The sequence below is a fragment of the Ostrea edulis genome, chromosome 1 (assembly GCF_947568905.1).
Source record: "Ostrea edulis chromosome 1, xbOstEdul1.1, whole genome shotgun sequence".
Classification (NCBI taxonomy): domain Eukaryota; kingdom Metazoa; phylum Mollusca; class Bivalvia; order Ostreida; family Ostreidae; genus Ostrea; species Ostrea edulis.
The window spans coordinates 87466957-87491341 of record NC_079164.1 but is presented as its reverse complement, the minus strand read 5'-3'; the positions used below and the strand labels follow the sequence as shown (position 1 = coordinate 87491341).

The following is a 24385-nucleotide window of genomic DNA, read 5'->3' as shown; positions in this document are numbered from 1 at the left end:
AGATGCATATAGGCAGAAATATATAATCACGATCAGTGTTGTAAGTGACTAACGCCACAAGGTTGTCTTAGATTTAAGCAAATTAGGATTTCAAAAGAAAATGGCATATTTAAAAAATAATTATACCTTTATGTTCCTCTGGAAATATCAAGCATATCTTTGCCCATGTACTAGCACATGTGTACATTGAAATTGCAGCTCATACTGGTGAACAAACTATTTAACCTTGAGATATTGGCAAACGTGTGCTTTATATTTTCTGAAGCAATATATGCTTCAAATTTATAAACGTTTGGTCAAAAGTGAATGAATATATTTTGAATGTTTATTAACTTTGTGACCTTCCTGTGAACTTGGAATAAGTTAAAAATAATTCTTATTTTGAGATGGACATGGATTTGTGTATTGGTTTTGTCCACACTAACTTCTTGAGCGAGAGGGGGGATCTACCCTCTCCTTTCATATTCAGTGTCTTATGGCTTGTCCTAGATTAAGCATGGCCCGTAGTTCCTCCTGTGGAGGATACGCAGCAAATCGCATTTCAATATCCGAAAGTAAGTATAGAAAATCACGGTGGACTGAATGTAAAGAGTAACAAGGCAATAGGGCCACAAAATGTGGGTCAGCCATGACAAATGCCAAACCCAGTCTGGAGATTTTCATTATAGAAAGCTCACAGCAAATCAAAGCAGTGTACTGAAAACAAACATTGACTGACAGACAAAATGGAAAAAACCCAAGACACCCCCACCCCCGTTTCATCGTTAGGGGATTGAATATTTCACTCATATGGAGACGTCACCACTGCCGGTGAAGGGCTGCAAATTTTAGGCCTATTCTCGGCGCTTGTAGCTTTTGAGCAGGGAGGGATCTTTATCGTGCCACACATGCTGTGACATGGGACCTCGGTTTTTGCGGTCTCATCCGAAGGACCGTCCCATTTAGACGCGTCTTACGACAAGCTTACGACAATACTGAGGATCTATTCTAACCCGGATCCCCGCGGGAATATCAAACTGAATATTACATATCCAAGTAATCTCTGATTTGATTGTTTTCTTGAAAATTCGTCGAGGTAAAAGGTTTTTTTTTATCATGATACAACATCCTTCTGAAGATCCAAGATTGTTTCCCTCTGATTTTGATGTGATCTGTATTGATATATTACATGTGAGTTAATCGTGTGCCTCAGTAATGAAATAAAGAATTCAAGATACATTATTTCATTTGTCAATTTAGTGTTCAATCACCTTAACTCTACAGAACTATTTGCCAAATACCTTTTTCCAAATAGATACACATCTGTATTTAATAGCACACATCTATAAATATAGTTACATAGTAATATGAAATGGAGATTTATATTCATTGACTGGGCTGGGGAAAAAATGACAGATTAAAACATATTGAAAACATGAATTGTGCATTTTTCAAACTTTTTGTTTCTCATCAAATCAGGCGATAGATGTAATCATGACTAAAACTTTAAACCATGCTTCATAATTTGAACTACGTAATTAAAGTGACCCACAGCTTTTTCTCTCAATATATCTCCAGATATAACATGTCAATAAAAGATACAGAATATTTTTCAATTTTACAGTTATTTTAAATATATTCCAAATATCACCCAGGTAGTTCAAAATTTATAACATTATACCATTTGGGCAGATTATTACTATGGAAAAACCTTGCGTTAAATCATTTTCTAAAATTCTCATATCTGGTCGGTTTATGTGGATTCGTCATTTTAAATTCGTGGTTCTAAAACGATCTGAAATTTCATTTGATATTTGTACTAAAAATAGCAGTTCCTTGCTGTAATTGACATATTCTGCGGTGTTTTTTGGGGTTTTTTTGTGTTTTTTTTTTTTTTATTTGCTTATTTCACCTTTTTTTGTGAACATAATATCTGCTGATATCGTGCATACCTGCGACAAGAAAACTCTTGTTGCTCGTTCAACCCATGCAGGGGAATTACTCCAGTCTGAAATTGACACTGGTGACGATTTACATGGGATTTATAAAACAGAACTTTCCTACTGCACAGACACAGTGTCTTGTGCATGGAATGCCTGTAAGTTATATCAGAAGTCGCTGTCCAATGCTAATCTCCGCGGCTTACTGGGGGACTTTATTCATCTTTAAATTTACTTTTTATTTTGTACTGAAAGCGGATCTTATCCTACATTTAAAAAAAAATAGTACAAGAAAGTAAAAATCACGGTGGGGACGCTGGCAATTTGAAGATTTCCCACTCTTCACAACACCATGGACAGAAATAGGCGTTTGGTTTGCTTGTTGGTGTTGATGAGCTTTTGTATGACAGGTAGGGAACACGTCATTGAGGAACTGTAACTATGACTTGTGAAAATTTTCAAATTGTCAATACTAATTTTGTATATTGTCCACTTATATATGAGATCGCATATCGTACGCCAGAGACCAATACAATTTTGTGTGGTTAAACTATACTATGGGTAGAGTCCAATGAATATACAAATATTTTCTCTTTATTAACGAATTTTACATGTAAGAATTATACAGCCTATTTTATTTGAAAATGAGCTTCACGGAGCATGGTATTTTTGCACATTTTCATTAAAAAAGGATTTTACATTTTCATTCATTCCACTTTTTCAGTGCATACCCCCCCCCCCCCCCCCCCCAAAAAAAACCCCAGAACAATATCAAGTCACAACAGTAATTGAACGGCATTCTGTGAAAGTTTGAATTATACCAAGAACACATTACCGCATTATAATTATTTATTATGGATGGTGATATCGTTTTAAAAAAGATTTTAAAATGGCAACGTCACGGAACACTTCGCTGGTAGTATTTGTCAAATATCAGTTTGTCAAATAGATTCAGATTATTTATTGCCGTTCAAGGCACCTAAGAAGCAAATAAAAAAAACATAGAATTATGCATAATAAAGAGATAATTTATATAATTATAAAGCATAGATAACAAACGAAGGTACCAAGGGACGAGGCTTCAGGAACATTTCAAGTATATTACATTGTACACCATATTAGTACATTGTAATAATTCATCGACTTATAATACTATGGTAGTGTTAATTGTTCCATCTTGTACTAAAAGTTGCCATCCCAAGAAATACGTATATAAATATGTAAGTTGGATGACTGCTTGTTTTCTGAATAATTTACACAAACAAGTTTAGTGTGTAAAGCTATTGGAAATTAGACAGTGTACTCCATGCTATATTAATTACAATTAAAGTAAATAAATTTTGACAATTGCAGTAACACCCTTTTACATATGTATTTTTATTCTCGTTATTTACCAACCAAGTTTTATCAATTGGTTGTTGATTAGAAAAATTATAATATTCTTCATTTACAACTTATCAAATATCACGAGAAAACATTTATGGTAGAAAATTCAGCGATCGAGGTGTCTGTATTACCGTGGTATATAATTGTCATCACCGTTTTAGATGTAAGGCCTGATATTTCTACTGGGTTTAGAGGTCCTTCACCCCACCCCTATATAGTTTTGATCTCACAAATACGCATCCAAACATCATAAAAAAAACACTCACAAGTCAAGTTATATAGACACATTCTACAAAATTTATTAAGGGGGTACTCTATATCGTCATAATGGCTGACTAACTGTCGACCGTGGAGGAAGCCATCTTGGTTCTTCCTATATGGGAGCATGAGCATGCCCTTTATCAAATTTGAAAACGTATGGTGGAGTTTGTAACGAATTTTTATAACAGAAGGTATGCGTAGCTTACATATATATGTTGGTTGAGTAGGCCTGATGTTTACTTGGCAGTGCAAGATCAACTTTGAAATAATTCCTAATATAGAGATCCACATTAATCGATGAGACATGACGTCATCTGTTGTAAGACATTCATGACGCATTTTATGCTTGGATTAGCGGATCATCCCCCCCCCCCCCCCCCCCCCCCCCCCCCCCCCCCAGGTAAACATAATGAAACAGCAATCTTGCAAATACTAGATATACCGTTTTTATTTCACATATGCCATCTTTATACAAATTGGAGTTTGTTTTTGAATATTTACCGTTAATGTTTTGTAAACAAAGCCAGACTACGTTTAGTTTGAAAATAAGGGGGGGGGGGGGGGTCAGACAATACACAGAGCTCCAGATAATTTTTTACCACAAAGAGTATTTACTCCCTGATTTTCAAATCAATGAGTATTTTGCTTTTCAGAAAAATTCAAAAGTGTATCTTGTTAATTTACTGATTATCTTTGTTCTTTTGCACAGAAGATGTCACCAGATAAACGATACTTCTTCCGTTAAACTTTAACTTAAAGTTTATACTAAAAGGCCGCTCCAGCTATTTACGGGGAAAATCCTTTGCAGTTCTTTTTATTAAAACTATTCATTGTCATTGGGAATTTGATATTTATCATTGATGCATTAAATTTGAATATGTCAGACACTCAGTCACATGATTATCATCAAATTCTGTATATCATTCGTCCACGATTGATAATACAAGTTTTTTTCCCCTGTGTTTTCGACCGCACACTAACTCTTTAAGAAAGAAAGTATAACAAGTAGGCCTATATAATAGTGTTTTGAGTTAACTCTTCCAATTTTTCAAAATTGTGATTGTCATCAAAACGTATTTCATAGCGCTAAATATCATGTATGATCAAGCCCTGGGCTAACCTCAATTCATATGAATAGATAATTCATATTTATATCATACTACATGTATCACAAATACGCGGACTAATACGCATTACTTTGGGAGTGTAAAGCGTATTTACATTCGCTAATGCGTAATACTTATCATTTCCATTAGTGGAACTCTTCAAATTAAAGGCGCGTAAAGTCGTGCTACCGGGACAACATAATGTAAATACATTATACTTAGGCATACGTAATATGAATTATGGTATCGAATACATATTATAACCGACTGCAAACCACAACACTGATTAAAATTCTAAAGTCAAATTTAGGAATTGATTATTCTTAAAAGAAAACAGACGATCTTATTAAACTATATGAGGGAGAGAAGTTACTAAATTTGCCAAATCTGACCGTGCCGATATAAAGCATCAATCGCAAGAACTGTGAGGGGAAAAACCTATATGCACATCCAACACAAGAAATTTTCTTGTAATTAATGTGATTAATATGTTTTTAAAGTTATTCTGTCAGACTATGAAGATATTCTATTTTATCATACAATTAGGACAGGTTCATATGGCATGGACTTTGTAATCGTACCCCCCCCCCCCCCCCATAAATCTCCATATTTTAGAACATGTATGTATGTGCCACACTGCATTTTTTAAACACGTTTATAACACTAATTAACACACCTAATGCGTTTCCAAAATGCATCTAAGCTAATTTGAAAATTACAAAATATTGATGGACTTGGATGTCCAGAGAACATCGTTGTTTGGAATTTTTTAAATAGGTGTGGTGGAGTTTAATTAAGAAACATGTAACATCTTTAATAAGATAGTGTTAGAATATTTGAAAAATGCAGTTTGACTAGTGGTAATTTTATCTAAAAATACACCATGTATTTTTACTCTTAAAAAAGGGGGTGGGGGTGCTATGTACGTTTCGTTCCGTTTATGTCCCAGTAATCTCGCACTTGCTCGCGAGATTTGTGCAATTTCTTACCAATGACGCACAAGAGTCATCAAAGCGCGATAACTCCAACGAGCTGGTAATGAGAAGTATTGTACGCATGATTTTCAACTTAAATGCGTATTTGGTAAAATTTAATGAGTATTTACGCTGATACGCATCTTATCTGGAGCTCTGAATACAGTATTTTATTGTGCACTTTTAATTCAGTTGATTTTCAATTCCATAGGCCTAGTTCAAAGGCCTATCAACGTAACAGTGTTTCATGGTGCAATGTAAAATTAGAAAAGAAATAGTAGTGCCTTGGTTGTTAAGGGTGTGTGTCCCCATACAAAATTACATTTATACAATATTTATAAACGATATTTTTTCAGCGTGCTCAACCAATCGAATTGGGTGTTACAAGTAAAATTAAAATATAAAGTAATTGACTTAAATATATATATTATATTGAAAGTAATCATTATTATTTGATTATTTTATTTTGTTGAGTTACGGTGTTTAGATATGTCTAACCACGAGTTTGATAAATAATGTGAGAATTTTTCTGCGAATCTAATGTTTAATGCTACATGTATCTAGATCAGTATACGAAAAATGTTAACTTGAACTATCGTACGATTCATTTTCGTATTGAGAAAGAAAATCCAACACTTCGTGGTTTTTCCTTCAAGTAATAAAAGGTTTTATAGGCTGTAATTTATCTTTATCATACACTTTATTTTATTCATATTTTTCAACATTCATATGTTTAGGTTTTACTTAGGTTTTTGGGATGTGAGAGGTGTTCTTGTATGTATATATACAGTATATATATAAATTAAGGATTACATTGTATCTCCTTAATGCAAAGCTCTGATCCTTCGACGAATTTGGCTCCAGTCTTTGGCACTCTGTTTTTCCTTTTAGCTCTTACAAGTTTATTGTTTTTTCGGATTGCCGAAACTTCGGCTTGAGCATCACTGAAGAGACATTATTTGTCGAAATGTGCATCTTATGCATCAAAATTGGTACCGTATATATATATATATATATATATATATATATATATATATATATAATTCTTAAAGCAACGCAAACCATTTGTTCGCATGAATAAAATGAGCACGTTTTAAAGTATACATTTATATTTATTAAAGTATTCAATTTTAAAGCTTTCAGAACATTAAATAAAACAATTTCATTTCAGTTTTGTATTTGCATACCGCTTTTCGAATACCTTAAAAGCAAGTAGGCGATGGACATTTGAAGAGCTTGTGTTTTGCATACACGGAGTTGTACCTATTATACAGTAATTGAATATAATTTCTCTTTAATAACTATGTCTAATCATAATGCTAATATTGCTTATTAATATTTATTATAATTAATATAAGTTTTTGAAAACTAGTTCAGATGGCTAAAAACTATCACAGTGGGTTTATGCAAAGCACAAATTAAATATATGTAATTCTACTCATGTGTTATCGATTTCTTTAAACACTTTCTGACAGGGAGATGTTATCTAAAATATACTGGCTGTAGGAAAAACATCAGCTTAGACATTAAATCAGGAAGGTTCTCTAAACGATTAGCTTTACATAGTATTTGTTACATTTAATGGAAACCTCTCATGCCTCTAAAATAGTTTACATGGTTACCAAGAAGTAGCGGCCGCAATTGAAGCTTACGTCAATGTATTTTCTTGTTCTAATTGTTGAATATTTGCATGCGTGTCTGTCTGTACCACAACCGCTTCCTTATCCCAGACCATGTGTTATCAAAAGCTAATTCATCACGACATAATGGAGAACATCCCCGGATCTAAAGAACAATAAATGCGTATTTCAAACAGACGGTTATTGAGTTTGGGTACCTAAAGATAATCCCGTCAAGTTTGTAATTTATCGACTCCAGATTTTTCTTTTTGTCGTCATTAATCCATTGGTATATCTACCATGAGAATATTGGAAGATGTTCAAACATTTATACAATGTTTTCTTCGTGTATTAAGTGTAGACATGCTTCTTTAACAATGGTGACTGTGTTTTCTTTCCAGTACAACAAATCATGTCAGTGATAAATGCGCATGATTTACTGAATTATGTCAAAATACACGTCAAACTTATTTGCAAATCATAATCACTCCGTGTATGTCTGGAAACCCCTTTTCTTAGTTAATTTTTCTGAATTATATACATTTCCTCAAATAAAAAGTTTACGAATGGCAATATTCCAGGGTTTGACACTAAGGCACGTCCGACCGACCGAGTCTACTAAATGATAGGTCCGGTCGGGTAAATGTCGATTAAGTAGTCCGACCGGTCGTGTTAAAAAAATAAACAAGTAACTTTACTTTAAACCGTAAGATCTGTAAAGAGTTTGCAAGTAATCTTGAACCGTGTGATGGAATAATCTCTATTTTTGGTTGTAATAAATAAGTCGCGGTCGGAAGTGATGTTTTACGACATCTACTCGATGTTAATTTCAAGCAGTTTATTTGAATTGACTATAATAAAGTGTTTATCAAGTTAATAAATTACGTCGTAAACAGCTATTTATCGGTGTTGACATATGTGCGAGAATGTCTCTATATTTAAATACGACTTCTCGTCCGCAAGGAAAGACGTCCCAGGATAAAAAAGAAATGGTTAGGAAGAAACAAAGCAGAGCTTATGAAATATAGATTAAATAAAAAGCCGGTTGAGGTCATTTTATACTAAACAGACTAAAGAATATCCGTGCCGGGTAGAATTTAAAGAAACAGAAAACGTGTTTGAAAATCAAATTGAATGACGAGACTTAAGATATATAAAGTCAGGTCTAGTAAAAATCATTTGAAGTAGCCCGACTGATCTAGTGCTCAAAAAAGCAAAATGTCAAACCTTGTTATTCGGTCATTTTAATATGCAATTCTTTTCTACATAGGTAAAGACCAAAATTTCATCAACTTCAGGAAGTACAGGGCATCTGACTTTTGTAAACCTCGGAAATATTGGATCGGAAAAATTAATCAAATGTAAAAAAAAAAAAAAATGATAAGAACTGTTTGTAAAACACATATGTCCCCTTCAGCTGTACCATTTGTATTCGTGAAAATATTTATATTACCACAGCCAAAGCAAGAAAGCGCCAGGGGGCATTAAGGACACGAGTAAGCTTTCAATGTGCTTATTACTCCCCTACCGACAAAGTAGAAAGGGGCTTTAGGTTTGCACTCCGTCCGTCTATCCGTCAGTCCAGTTTTCCGCACTTTTTAGCCGAGTTGCAACGAAGTTGAACTCGGCTGTTGGTTTGGTGATGCGGGCGGGCGGGTGGGTGGGTTGGCGGGCGGTTGAGTGTCAACAATTGGTTTCCGGATGATAACTCGAAAAGTTTACAATCTAATCAAATGAAACTTTGGTATATTGTTGGGTACCAGGTAAGGAATACCCCTATTAATTTTGGAGAAAATTGATCAAAGGCCAAGGTCACAGTGTCCGAAAATAGAATGAAAATTTCAGAAAAATATGTTTTCCGGACCATAACTTAGAAAGTTTAAATCCGCATCAAATGATATTTTCTAAATATTGTTATGTACCAGGTAAGGAATACCCCTATTGATTTTGGAGAAAACAGGTCAAAGGTCAAGGTCACAGTGACCGAATATAGATTTAAAATTCAAAAAAATATTGGTTTCAGGAGGATAACTCTTTTTTTTTTTAATTTGAATCAAATGAAACTTGAATATATTGTTGGATACCAGCAAAGCAAGGCCCCTATTGATTTTGGAGAAAACCCGTCAAAGGTCAAGGTCACAGTGACCGAAAATAGATTGAAAACTTCAGACAAATATGGTTTCTGGACAGTAACTCGAAAAGTTAAAAACTGAAATTAGTTCTTCACAATTATAAATATGCCACATTATTCCTGACTTTACAATGTATCTCATGCAACTCGGCTCATGCACCCCTGGGTGCATATATTGATATATTTTTTCTCTGTTCTTGCAGATATTTATCTATATTTGGTTTGTCGCTTTGCCATAACAAGTTACAGATCAAGTTCGAATTTCGTTTTGGCCAGTTGATTTTTCACTTAGTTATGGCCCTTCGACTTAGACAAATAGCATGAATAATCATGCCCCCGAGATCGAAGATCGGGGGGGGGGGGGGTATATTGTTTTTGTCCTGTCTGTAATTCTGTCATTCTATAATTCTGTCTGAAACTTTAACCTTGCTAATAACTTTTGAACAGTAAGTGATAGAGCTTTGATATTTCACATGACTATTCCTTGTGACAAGATTTTTCCTTGGGTACCAACATTATTGACACCTTGACCTTGGAGTTTGACCTACTTTTTGAAAACTTTAACCTTGCTAACAACTTTTGAACAGTAAGTGATAGAGCTTTGATATTTCACATGAGTATTCCTTGTGACAATACCTTTCCGTGGGTACCAACATTATTGACCCAGTGACCTTGACCTTGGAGTTTAATCTACTTTTTGAAAATTTTAACCTTGCTTTTAACTTTTTAACAGTAAGAGATAGAGCTTTGATATTTCACATGAGTATTCCTTGTGACAAGACCTTTCCGTTGGTACTAAACCGTTTGACCTCGACAATTGACCTACTTTTATTTTTATTTTTTTACATAGGTCATGACTTCTAAATGGTAAATATTAGAGCTTTCATATTGTACATGAGCATTTCTTGTGACAATATCTTTCTACTGGTACCAAGATATTTCTCCTTTTGACCTTGGCCATCTTCGGAATTGGCCATTATCGGGGGCATTTGTGTTTCACAAACACATCTTGTTTGTGTTTGCAGATATTCATTTGATATTTGGTACATTGCTTTCCCATAACCAGTTACAGATCAAGTTTGAATTTCGTCTCGGTCCTTTGATTTTTCATTTAGTTATGACCCTTGGACTTTGAAAATCAGTTTTCCGGACTTTTTGGTTGTGCTTGCAGATATTCATTTGATATTTGATATATTGCTTTGCCATAACAAGTTACAGATCAAGTTCGAATTTCATCTTGGTCCGTTGCTTTTCCATTAAGTTATGGCCCTTGGACGTAGAAAAATAGCATGAATTGTTAGTTTACATCCAAGTTTCTTATCTCTGTAGATAAGAATACTACACTTTTTAAAACTTCTAGCCTAGTAATACAACAATATAGCTAAATTATTCATGATCATCTACATGTCGCAGTTTATTGACTTGGTTAAAAACCTAAACCTAATTATAAATTTGTCTTTTTTCTTGGTTTAGTCTCTACTCGAATAGTAGTTGATTTTCAACCATTCCTGTCCTGGTTCCCCAATTTTCCCTTTTACCACAACCTACATAATGAACTTTGAATATTGTTTTGGTACAGTAATTTTTGCAACCGGTAGGGGACTATGTATTGCCATGCAATACTCTCAGAATGCTTGTTTATTATTTTCCATCAAATTATAGTGAATGGTTAAAGGTGGAATATCCCAATATTCTTTGAAGGTCGAGCATATTGTACCCTTCTAGCTGACATCAAATGCATGGAGTGCATCACTGCACTTGGCGATCTTTTGAAATGAAAATCACCAGAGCTCTCTAATACTAGTGACCAACCAATGCATCAAATATCATCCCTATCAAGAAAAGTTCTCTCAAGATATTGAGCAGATACTAATTGTTTACTGCATTGCACTGACCTTTGATCTTCTGACCTGAAAATCATTAGAGGTCATCTACCACTCATAACCAACCCACATATGAAATATAACAACTGAGCAAAAGGTTCTCAAGATATCGGGAGGACTTTGTTTAAAGAAGATACACACTGAATTCAGATCTGAGCTAAACAATGAAACCGTAAATGTCCTCTTATCAAGAACCGCAAATGTTTAAGAAAAACTAAATGCATGGTGATGTAGAGCAGGAAGGCCTCTACCAAAATTGTGTCCTGCTTTGAACATTGTCTATCTCCATCAGTCTTGAAAGATTCGAAATGTACCACTATCAGTTACAATGCTTCTCTTCAATAAAATAAAAATAGTACACAATACACAAATTTCTGTTGTTAAACGCTTATAACACAAATAATCCTAGTAAATATGTCGTGAATACCGTTACGCATTATGACCAAACTTAGTGACGTTTGAATTGATGTCAGTAGAACCCTGTATGATAATCGTTGCTTCAGATTGATTAGTCAGGTCATGATATCTAATTGTAGCTTTAGTGAAGTCGGATTGCAGTGATACCAGTAAATCAGGTAACTGTACGACTGGTCCCAAGAAGATATCCGTCTGGTACAAAATGAAAGCTCAAAGCGGAAATCAAGGAAATGATGTCAACTTTGTTACTGAAATGGAGGAGAGTTGTAATGAACTTCCATTGAAAGTAGAAGTTCAAACCAAATTGCAAACTGGATCAGAATTTATATTTCCGGGGAGCGGTATTACACAAGGAAGTGATTACTCGTATAGCCCATATGGAGGGGTGGTGTACATGTATAAATACACTCCCGACGGGACGATACAATTTATAGTTCCTAAGAATAAATCAGGTGTCGCAGTCTTTTCAGGTGAGTATCCTTAAAAGTTACTTTCCTCTATGTTATACGGGTGTGCTGAAGAACTGTTGCTTGTACACGTCTCAATTATCTAAGTAGCAGTGTTCAACAAAATAATGGTCGCTTAGGGGAAAATGATAGATAGTAATTTCCAAGGTCTAGATATTTTGCTTGAAAATTAAAAACCGAGACAGAAATTAGTCCTGGATATATTGTTATGTCCGTCCGTTCCTAGGTTACACTTTCATGTCATTGTAAGCTCTTCTGTATGATTATTGAAATCTTGTGTACGTGCAATAAGGTTATGGAATTTCACGTTCGGTTCATATGTCATGGGGATTTCTCTCCAAAGATTAGGGTATATGATTTTGCACTTGTGTTTAAATCATTGTAATTTTGTTTATAATTATGCATTATATGTTACATCATTAGGGTAGGGACAATTCCTGCATGATCGGGTGATGTGGTTTAAGGATATCAATCTCATAAATCCTATAAAATATATACAATAGAAAGAAGGGCAAACACGGATCCCTGGACATACCAGAGTTGGGGTTAGGTGTCTAGGAAGAGTAAGCATCCTCTGTTGACTGATCACAACCGACACGAGCCGTATATTTTGATCCGGTAAATGGAGTAATCTGTAGTCAGTTATTATAAGTAACCGATATTTGTAGACCCGATATAATTTTGAATGCTACAGAATATGTTTACAAGCACAAAATATTATATAGAAAGATTCATCATTCTGGAACGGTGTGTTTCATGGAATTGAAACAATCCCATAAAATTCAACTTGGCCACTCTTTCTGAAATTATTGGTCATTTGAAAGCGATATTGCACCTCTAAATTCACTAGCACTCCACTACTCCCTCCATCGTACGTTAAGAAATCTAAACTGTTTGGTCCATTTGGACTTGTAGACCTAAATCGAAATTCTAAAACCTTATCGCACATCTACAAGATTTTCTCAATCATATGCAAAAAGAATTTATTGTGACCTCTGGAAATGTTATTGAAATTCTAATGACAAACGAATGTGCGGTTATTATATAACATAACAACATAGTCAAAGTTCGGGGACGCATAATTACCGTGTCGGAAGTGCATCTGGTGTTCATTCATTAAATTGAAAAACTAACTTGGTGAGTGATCAGGAAATATAAGCCGAGTAGCTTTCACTCGTGGTATCATAAAGCAGCCTTTTCCTTTTTCTGATTATCAGGCGGTTCTGCTTGGGACGGTGTAACCCAAATCAACGAGACGTCAGTGGACGTTCGATACCGTGTCTGGTGTCGATGTAACTTACCAACACCCGCATTTGAATCCAACTGGACGGATATAAACGGCATGATTTGTTTATACTTCATCATTCAAAGATACCATTAAAACAAGACTCACTGTTTTATATTGTTATATCGTTATATGAAATATCTATAAACATGTTAGATCAACTAAAAAGATTTTTTTGTGAAAGAGTCTCGTTCTTTTAGTGGTAGACAAAAAGTACTTAGAGATAAGCCACGGTTTAGGAATTACTCCAGATATGGTTATCGTACAACTCCGCCACGGATCCACGAACTGGGTTTCTGACATCATGGGTAAATGTTTTTCTGATTTGTTTTTGCAGTGTGTTGTCAGTATCATAAATGAAATACTTAGTATTACAAATTTAATCAATAGGATAAAGCTAGACTAGACTTTTTCCTCTCATATTCTTCAGTATTGGAACCTTAGCTGATTTGTGAAGAGATTTTAAAATTGGATTCAAAATTTGAAAGAAAAGGGAAAAAAAAGAGTGTTTTAATCTAAACTATCTTGTTGATGTACCTCCTTTTCTGTTGGTTTGGTTAACACCTGATTTTCCTGACAGGAGCCATGTCTACGTCAGAAACGGGACGTAAGAAGAGTGGCGTTATTTACGGATACAACTCTAGAACGGTCAGAATATGGGCCCCAAATAATGGTAAACAAGAAACATATACAAAATTGTTGTGCAAAAATATTCAATATTGTGATTTTCATACTTTGATTAATGATTTCCCTTACATCTTTAAATCTGCGTATAAGTGCAAATTAAACGAATATGTGATTTATAATTTCTAAACATAGGTAGTCTGTTTCATTTTACGGAAGGATGGGAATCTTCACACGATAAATACATGGTCCTTTCCGGTCAGGTTAAAGTCTATGTATGGACATACTTGATGAATATAAAGAGCAAATCTATCCCATTAAACAGAAGGCCTTCAGGGTCGGACTTGGAATTTCGTTTACCAGTCTCATTTGATATCAGCCAGGACATGTTGCATTTTACGGTAAGGTTATGATTCTACTCTAGTAGACAGTTAATGTCCCGGTTACAGTCATTTGTGTCAAATCCTAAAACTACTCGTTTTTCTATAGAAGTTGTTCATGGTTAATATCTAGTTAGAATTCACAATCTTTCTCTACAATGTTTCATTCGCAATGTATATATAAAGTCACGTATTGCCTTATTAGAGAAGAAAATTAAACGGGGGAAAAAACAACCCTAAAATGTGTTCTGAAACACAACTGCTCCTGGCGACCGCACAATCCATGGTGTCCGATTCCTCGTAAATGCACCATTTTAAAGGATTTGTCAGGATTACACCTACTAAATATCAAAGCCCCATCTCTCCCATAAAGCCCTCTTACTCATAGTTTAAATGTCACGAGGAATTTTGAAATTTTTGCCACACACAGATATTGAGAAGTATAGTAACAAGACATGCAATGTGAATTTGGTTCTATATCAACACACTTAAAAATACGCTCCCCAAAATTTGGTCATCTTCGCTAACCAAGGGTGACTATCCACGGCGTTTCTCTATTCACCATTGCAATCTCAGGGCGCGTTATTTTAAATTTAAATTCTATTTTAAATTTTATTTAAAAAATTATTTTTATTTAAATCCACAAAGGGTGCTGCAAATCATCGCCCTTGGCTAGTGAAGATGAAATTAAGTATAAATACAATATCTGAATATTGAGTATGGGTGTCTTGTTATCATTACACTTATCCAACCTTTGTCTTATTGCAAGTAGATCTCGCCTACCGACGGTGAAAATGGAGGATTCTACTTTTCCGGGATGGGCTCCGTTCAGAATGCTGACCCAACAAATCAGTACGGGGGAGTAATGTATTCCTACTCTACAGACAAAATCAGACTCTGGCACCCTAATCTAGATGGACGCCACTTCCTAGTTTACGTCAACAGTAAATGGGGCGGAGGAAATCACATTCAATCATCTGAATCTGTTGTTGCCAAAGTGTCCGTGTGGAAAGCCGGTCAAATTTGTAAGAGAAAAAATGCAGACCTATATTCAACGGTTTTAAAACGTAGTATACGGTGTGCAAGTTACAATACTTATAAAGGTTAAAGCGCATGCGTGAGGGGACGGACGTTTTTGTTCTTTGCTCGTTGAAATTCAATGTATTTCTTTAAATGAGCAATATCCAAAAGCGTCAACAACTGATCGATATCTCAGCAACAGACACAAGTTATCTTATTGAATGACCCTTAAACCAACTATATTGTATGAGTCATGCAAATTAACACAAATCCATGTATTGTGATGATGAAAGTCAATCTGACGTATAACATTACCGAATGAAAACAATGCAACTATCATTAACAGTGTCAACAATCCTCTGACTCTAAATAGTCACTTCTAAAGAGGGAGATATCACAACACAATCGGGACATCAGTTATTTAAATTTCCTCCATGTCAAATTTTTTGTTCATGGAGTCAAACCGCTACTAAAGCGTAACAAGAAAGACCATTTACTATATACATAGGTATGCTACTAAGATCAGCTGATTGTGAGCTTAACCCAAGCCCATCCAAATATTCTTGTGAGATTTGTCGCAAAACATATAGGTTAGGTCAACGTGGCATTTCATGCGATAACTGTGACCAATGGTATCATATAGGCTGCCTAGGAATGCCCAGTCAAGTATATTGACATCAAGACCATTCTGATGTCAGCTTGATATGCTGTTCATGTGGGCTGCCAAATTTTTCTACTCCACACTTTGAGTCATTCGTAGTAGAAACACCTAACACTTGACAGCCTTGGTCACAACTCTACTACTTGCAGTACTGTAGACCCTGCGTCCCCACTACATTCCTACTAGCCTACTGTTGACCCTGCGTCCCCACTACATTCCTACTAGCCTAAAAAGGGACGAGGTCACACAACAAAGAAGCAGGTACAGTTTCTACGGTCATCTGGCCCTGAAAATGGATGCTTTCAGTAGGAGTCCCAAAATCTGGAATTCAAATATGGAATATATAAACAAACCGAAACTACGTTTTAATTTGATATGAAAATTGCTTTGTGTTATACAGCAGGAGCATGAAGTTGACCCCCCAAAAAATGCCAAAATCAATGGAAATATTCATAATTTTAGGGGTTTTCCTTTTAGAAAACATACAACCCATGCGTCGAACAAATTTATATTCAAATACATTTTCATCTTCCACTAGAGGTTAGAGCGTTTGCCCCGCATGCGGAAGGTCGGGGTTCGAATCCCGGCCGCGACAGACCTAAGTCATTAAAACAGGTAGTGACAGTTCCATCGTCAAACCAGGGATGTACTGAATTCCTCAGAAATCAGAGTAAAACTGGTCAAAAAGGGAGGAAAACACCTCGCCCTACCTGGAAAAACATATTTTTCTGCCACTTTAGATCAAATCCAGAGTGTTTCATTTTTTCGAAAATTGAGCAAATCAGGATTTCCTCTGAAAAGAGGAAAAATCACACCCCTGTCAAACGCTCGGCATCAGGTGTGAATATCACGGGTCCTCGAAGATGACATTAAAAACGGATATCCCGTCTCACAGTAGGTGTGGCACACTAAAGAACCCTCACTGCTCCATGGCCGTAAGTGCCGAGCAAAGGCCTAAATTTGAAGCCATTCACCGGTCTTGTTGACGTCTCCATATGAGTGAAAAATTCTCGAGTGAGACGCTAAACAAGATACAATCAATCAAATATTACACAATATACATTGATATCATTTTGCTGGACGGATGGGCACACCTTTTCGTAAGCAATAATATGGATGAAATTTAACAGTTATTAAGCTCTTTTTGAAAAAAGGTGGTAAAAAGTCTTATTCGTGACGTAATAATGCTACCAAATAAGTAGTAACTTTAATTTAATTGATATAGTATACTTTGCATACATTTAACTTGCTTAAAACACAGATCAAGCTTAATTCAAATCACATTTAAAACAGAATTTTGGGGGCCTTTTTTATTTACACAATCGTACCTTGTTCTTTACCACAACTTAACTTTTGCATAATTTTACTCAACATGCAGAATATCCGTGCAAAAAAAGAAAAAAACGTTTGGAATTTTTTGATTCCGCAGCTCCTGACATTGTTTGTTTTACGTCCCATGGAGAATTCTTCACTCATTGACACGTCACCAGCTATAAGTGAGGTACCACAGTGACGGCTCTTTAACGTGCGAACGTCTGCCGCGACACGGGGTCTCCTTTTTAAGGTCATATCCGAAAGACATTTGATTCTCACTAACTGTCGAGCGTTTGGCGAAGGAGCAATCACTACCTATGTTAACGTCTTAGATTTGAGCATGTGCGGGGCTCAAACTCCCGACTACCAGGTTACAAATCGAACACGCCACCACTGAGCTATCGTGAGCAGTTACGGTTGGTGACGAAACCTGGGTGTGTCCAAACGTTCATAGCCGTGAATTCCTGCCTCCGTCTATGTCGTTAAAGTCAAGAGAGATCACCATAAAGGATATTGAGGAATATTTATCATGAATAAAGCAAACACACCCTGCGATGAACACCATACCTCCAAAATATCAGAGTTAATAGCAATATCGATGAGGAGAGGGACAAATCCATCCTTGAACTTTGCAGAACTCCACAGGGCACTCAGTAGCAAAAGGATGATGCATACCTCACCTGTAGGGAAATCCACGAACTCATCCAAGGACACCCAAAATTTACCATTTTTGTTGACGGGTGACTTTAACCTCCTGACATTTCATGACCATCTAACTATATCGTAGGAAGCCAAAAAAGACATTGGTGTGAACAATGCTTTCCTAAATTTGTTTGCAGATACTGGTCCATCACAGATGGTTGAATTCACCACACGAAATAACTGACTTACTTGTACATCGACTGAAACCACTTCCAGGTATTTTAAAATGACCACGAGGCATTACTCATAGATAGTGACCTCCAGAGACATATTAGTAGAAAAATATACGTCAGAGACATCATATCATCTTTTGCAACATATTTCGCTACTGAACAATACACATACACGTGACTACACGCCATACTCTAGCCTAAAAAATGCTGTACAAGTACAGAGCAGTACGAAGATTGATCGACTGCTTTGTGTCCCGTCGAATTTTTTTTACTCATAATGAGACATCACCAGCTGTAGGTAAATACCATAAATTTAAACCTATACTTATCGCTCTGGGCCGTAGCAGTGAGGGATCTTTATCGTGCCAACGCCTGCCGCAAACACGGAACCTCAACTTTTAAGGTCATATCCGAATGACCCACAGGCACTCGACGTTTTAATTATCTGTAATAAAAAAAATTGTCTTCATGTAAATATAATATTCACAAGGTATATCACGCCGCCATCTTGATTTTCTTTTTTACCAGCTGTATCGCTTGAAAAGTTCGATATAATTTCATAATTAGACCCCTACCGTTTAGAAGCAACTCTGTCAAGGTCTCAGTCGAACTCGATTACGAAGCGAGCGCTCTAATACTGAGCTAACACGACCGGTTTGGTACAAGGAATATATCAACAACATCGTAATGGATGAAAACTACAAACCTCAACTCCTGTGGAACTTCATCAAAAGAAAAAATGCCTTTGGAGTGGTTCACAATAAAGCGGAATGCCAAAGTGAAGGCAGATATCAAAAAAAGCAAACTTCACCTTGGCTTTCAATGGTAGAAACAGCTGATGCCCAACGAGCATCAAGGCGCAGTGCTACTCCACTCTAACTCGACCCATAATCGAATACGCTTCTAGCGTGTGGATCCCAGCTAAGAAGGAAAGCATCACCAAACCTGAGGCCGTACAACTTAGGGCAGCTCCAATGTCCAGGCAGTGTAGTATCTATGCTACAGTAAGTTCGGTGGTAGTCACTCCAGACCCGCCGGGAAATAACCCAATTCGCCATGCTATATAGGATGGTTTACAACTTTGTGGATATCACGACTGACAACAACCTACAGAAGGCATCAGTGCAGACCAGAGGCTACACCTGCGTTTCATTGTACCTTACACCACACAATATACAACAGTGTACGAAACTTCCTTCTTCCCCATAGCAATCAGGCGTCCCGTGGGGATCCGGGTTAGAATAGGTCCTCGGAACCCCTTGCTTGTCGTAAAAGTATCTTCCCTGGTACATTGTATCTGGGTTCTGTCTTCCACCGATGAAAACTGGGCGCTACCAGATAACTGAAAAATTGTTGAGTGGCGTAAAACATCAATCGGATGAGACCAAAAAAAAACGAGGTCCCGTGTCACAGCAGGTGTGACACGATAAAGATCCCTCCCTGCGCAAAGGCCATAAACGCCGAGCATAGGCCTAAATGTTGCAGCCCATCACCGGCAATGATGACGTCTCCATATGAGTGAAATATTCTCGAGAGGGACGTAAAACAATCAATCATAGCCATCAGACTATAGAACAAGTTACCAGGATCAGCGTTGGAGGCATAAAGCTTGGACAACTATAAGACCCATCTGTCGAAGGTCGCTGAACAGTAGACAGCACACTGTGATTTTAACCTTTTTAAAAAATCTTTTTAACGTGCACAATACATTGACGTTCAACCCCTCACACATAGTGCGAAAATACTTTTAAAAACGGTTTGCACTAAACCGGAAGAAGAAATTTAAAGTAGGTATAGAAAACGTTACAGAAAAATAGAACTGATATGGAAAGAAGACTGTTGAGAAAAGTTATTTTTTCCGAATGGTTCTATTCAATAAGTTTTCAATATGTACATGCACACAACTAAAACAATAATTCAAACCCTACAGGTCTAATTCCCAAGAGCAAGCGGACCACCCCAAATCCAACTACAACCCAATCCACAACAGCAATGACATCACGAAAACGCGGACAGCTGACGTCATTAAACCCATCCACAGGGACGGGAAATCCCTCTTACCAGTACACAAAGAAAAATGGTAAGTTAATCGATATGCAAGGGAAAAAATGTCCTTCACAAAATATGCCCAATTTTGGAAATAGGTTTGCACATAGCTATTGGGACAATCAAACCAAAAATAATGTTAGTTTTGTTTTACTTCAGTCATGTTTAATTTGCTGAGATAAGTTTTTCGACCTACAGCTTACTTTTCATAGCTTTGCAAACATATGTTATTGAAAGAGGATTCTGATGGACAAACGATTTAAATTCCACTCTGTTTTATCAGTGTTAGGAACTACCTTTCAATATTTCACCAAACATATTTTTCAACTTCAGTATTTCAACTAGTCGATTAAAGACTAAATTCGATTTAAAAATAGCCATGGGGGATACTTACTCCTCCTAGGCACCTGATCCCACCTCTGGTGTGTCCAGGGGTCTGTGTTTGCCCAACTTTTTTGGTATTGCTTATAGGAGTTATGAGATTGATCACTGTTCGTTATATTCACCTTGCATGGTAAGACGAATTTCACTTAAAATCAATGTACAGTACAACAAGAGCATTCAGAGACTCTCGAATTCTCGGGTTAACATTTAGCAATCACTCTTGTCGTTGCTTAATTTTTGCATCGGATTACGCGCTCTAATGCATTGAGCTAACTATGGAGACACTATAAGTTCGCCATACACTCTCTACTGCGTCTGGAACTATACTCAAACACAACTCGCAGCAAACATTAGGCAAGTAAATATATCCTTTATCCAAAGATTATGATTTGGCCAATCAAAATCACAAAGAAATTGAGTTTGAGTTTAATTTTTCTTGTTAAAACTTGTATTCTTGGACGACAAAGCCAGAAATATCATGGTACACTATGTTAAACGTCTTCGGTTTGATATGACACCGGAATCGAATTGAAAATAATATGAAATTGTGATTTTTTTGTTAATCAAAGTTTTAAAAAATATATCTGATATTTTAACATTTATGACAAAATAAAGCACCCCCCCCCGCCCCCCAAAGGATTAAAAGGTATATCTACATATTGTAGGTCCAAATAAAATATTTAATTTTTTCACTGTGTATTTCATTGAAAATCCATTTTGTTTTTCAAAAACATGTTTCATCTTTAGTCCATTCTTTTTATAAAATGAATTAAATGCTGAAATGTAAGCATTTCCTCACGCGGTAGCTCAATAGTAGAGCGTTGGCTTCGTAACCAAGTGGTCACGGGTTCGAGACCCGCTCGTGCCCTGGCGGTCAAACCTTCTATCGTAACAATTGCTCCTTTGCCCAACGCTCGGTCTTTAGAAGTGAGAATCACGGGGTTTTCTGATATGACTTTTAAAACGGAGGTCGTGGCAGGCATTTACCCTCACTACTACAGCCCTGACCATTAAGCATAGGTCTAAATTTATGCATCGTCATAAACCCACGGTCGGTCGTACTTCTTTTACCTCCCGTGGGACACAACACAAATATTTTCGCTGGAAGGTGTGTCTCAACTTCTTTATGCGATTGGTCGCTTTATTATTCCTTATCACAAAATTCAACCAATGAAAAAAGTCCCCTATTTCCAGTGTTCGGGAGCATAGAGCATAGAAAAACATGGCTTTCGAAGCAAAGATTTTGGCAATTTACAAATTTATGCTTTCAGCGAGATGCTTTACAACTTCTTTCTCAGTTTGTGTAGAAATTAATCTTATTCAATATATAAACATACCTAACAACTTATCTCTTTCTTACTTCATCTGGTCCACCTTCGTGATCATTGGTTCTCGTTGAATATGCATACCCGATTAAATTTATTCGTACATAGACTGCTCACAAATGAGGTGTTTGTTCGGTGAAAGGTAAAGCACTCTAGAGCATAGCTGTACCCAAGTGAAGTTTTTGACGACAGAGCTCTATAACCCAGATCTTTGATAGTGGCAAATTAATACGTCATGTTTTAAAAATGAAAAGTTCAGATTCTCACATACATCCTGATATTTATGTTTGTTACTCTGTTTTGCACATATCAAATACCACCATATTATTATACCCCCCGAACAGTTCTTGGGGGGGGGGGGGGGGGGGGTATATAGGAATCACTTTGTTTACAATGGATTCGTGTCCGGGCTTCTTTGTTCTTTGACATAGGCATACCATATTTGACACATGAGTGTATCACCATGAGACGATGTGTCATGCACCTTCATGACCTCCATATGACCTTGACCTCAAGGTCAAAATTAAAGGTTTTTACAATGGATTCGTGTCAGTGCCATAACTTCTTTGTTCTTTGACATAGGCATACCATATTTGACACATGAATGTATCACCATGAGACAATGTGTCATGTACCTTCATGACCTCCATATGATCTTGACCTCCAGGTCAAAATTAAAGGTTTTTACAATGGATTCGTGTCAGTGACATGACTTCTTTGTTCTTTGACATAGGCATATCATATTTGACACATGAGTGTATCACCATGAGACGATGTGTCGGGTACCTTCATTACCTCTATATGACCTTGAACTTTCACCTCAAGGTCAAAATTGATTATAGGGTTTTGACATAGTCATGCCATAAGACATGGGTGTATCACCAGGAGACTATGTGTCGTGTACATTCATGACCTCTTTATGACCTTGACCTTTGATCTCAAAGTCAAAATTGTAGGTTGATACCATGGATTTGTGTTCGGACTATATCTTCCATTTTCTTCTACAAAGGCATACTATATTTTACACTCAGGAAAGAGGTAATTTATGCCTATTAAGAACACCCTTTGGGAGATTGGGGTAAGCGGGGGGTATTCTTAGTGAGCATTGCTCACGGCACCTCTTGTTGATTTTAAAATATCCAATTGTTTTTTACCAAAATCTAACAGAATCGTGGTACGAGCGCTCAGTGGCCGTGCCTGTGTTGTGGCTGGTAGTGGGAGGGGGATGTCTGTTGTTGTTTATCCTGATCAGTGCTGCTGTTACCTGCCTCTGTAAAAGGAATTCTGACAAGGTATTAAGGAGGACATGATTTACAGTGAATGTAATTCATTGGTAAAACGTTCATCTATTTTTTTTTTCAGTATAATTTTCAAATGTAACCTAATGGAAACTACTTACAGAACTGATTTGTTGAAACTGACTTTGTAGATCATACCCCTGAATGATGAAGAAACCTAATGAGCATGTTCACACTTCGATGGACTGTACTGGCTATGGATTGTTTGTGATCGTTTTAAAACACAACTCTTTAAATCTGCATTTCACTTGTTCAGTTTTATGATTAGTTTTGAATTTATAAATGAGACTAGCACAAACTGCATATTTCTAGTTTTACAGTGTAAATTACCAAAGTTCTTAGTGTTTACCTCATACTCTGCATGTATGTTAGAAAAGAAACTTATTGTTCTTTATTTGATAGCAATTATGAATTGCATTTCTTAAAGATAATTGTGGTATGGTCAAGAATTGCTTTATTCATAAAAAAAACTTTTCTAGATTTTCTTTTGTAAAGTCAGTATTCATGTATCTGAAATGAACTGCATTCAAACAGTAGATCTATACGAAAGCTTTATATTAAATCATACTGTTGAGTCATTGTAATTACTAGAGTTTTATCGCATGAAATATTGTCTTTGCGGATATAAAGAGACGTTGATTTTAATTAAGAGGATATTGTATAGTTTGTTTATTTTGATTTAAAATGGATAACAAGATAAGAATATGAAATAATTTGTCATAACGCACTAAGTCTGATTAATTTATCTTCATCTATCTGAAAAAACAGGAAGTCGTGTTTCACTTGCCGCTGATATTCATTTCGATACCTCATATTGCCTTGTATTATTGCCTCTGGTAACGGGATTACATTAGAGGGACTCTTATTGGAAGAGGGAGAAAGACACGTAAAGCGCGGTTAGAATCAGACTAATATCTTATAACTTTGTGTCCGGGTACACGTATATTTTATCTAGAGACACCTGTACCGAACCGTTTTTGTCTGATTTTTTCCCCGGTTTTTGGGTATCA

At 36.3% G+C, this 24385-nt stretch overlaps 1 protein-coding gene across 1 annotated transcript; it reads left to right on the top strand.

The window, feature by feature from the left end:
* The first annotated feature begins 1542 nt into the window (after positions 1-1542).
* On the top strand, positions 1543-23924 carry LOC125676240 (uncharacterized). Its single transcript, XM_048914143.2, has 10 exons — positions 1543-2329; positions 11816-12166; positions 13381-13503; positions 13649-13756; positions 14029-14121; positions 14268-14473; positions 15225-15477; positions 20253-20402; positions 23245-23369; positions 23507-23924. Exons 1-10 carry the CDS (start codon positions 2272-2274, stop codon positions 23534-23536), a joined length of 1497 nt encoding a protein of 498 aa, XP_048770100.1. The 5' UTR covers positions 1543-2271; the 3' UTR covers positions 23537-23924.
* The last annotated feature ends 461 nt before the right edge of the window (positions 23925-24385 follow it).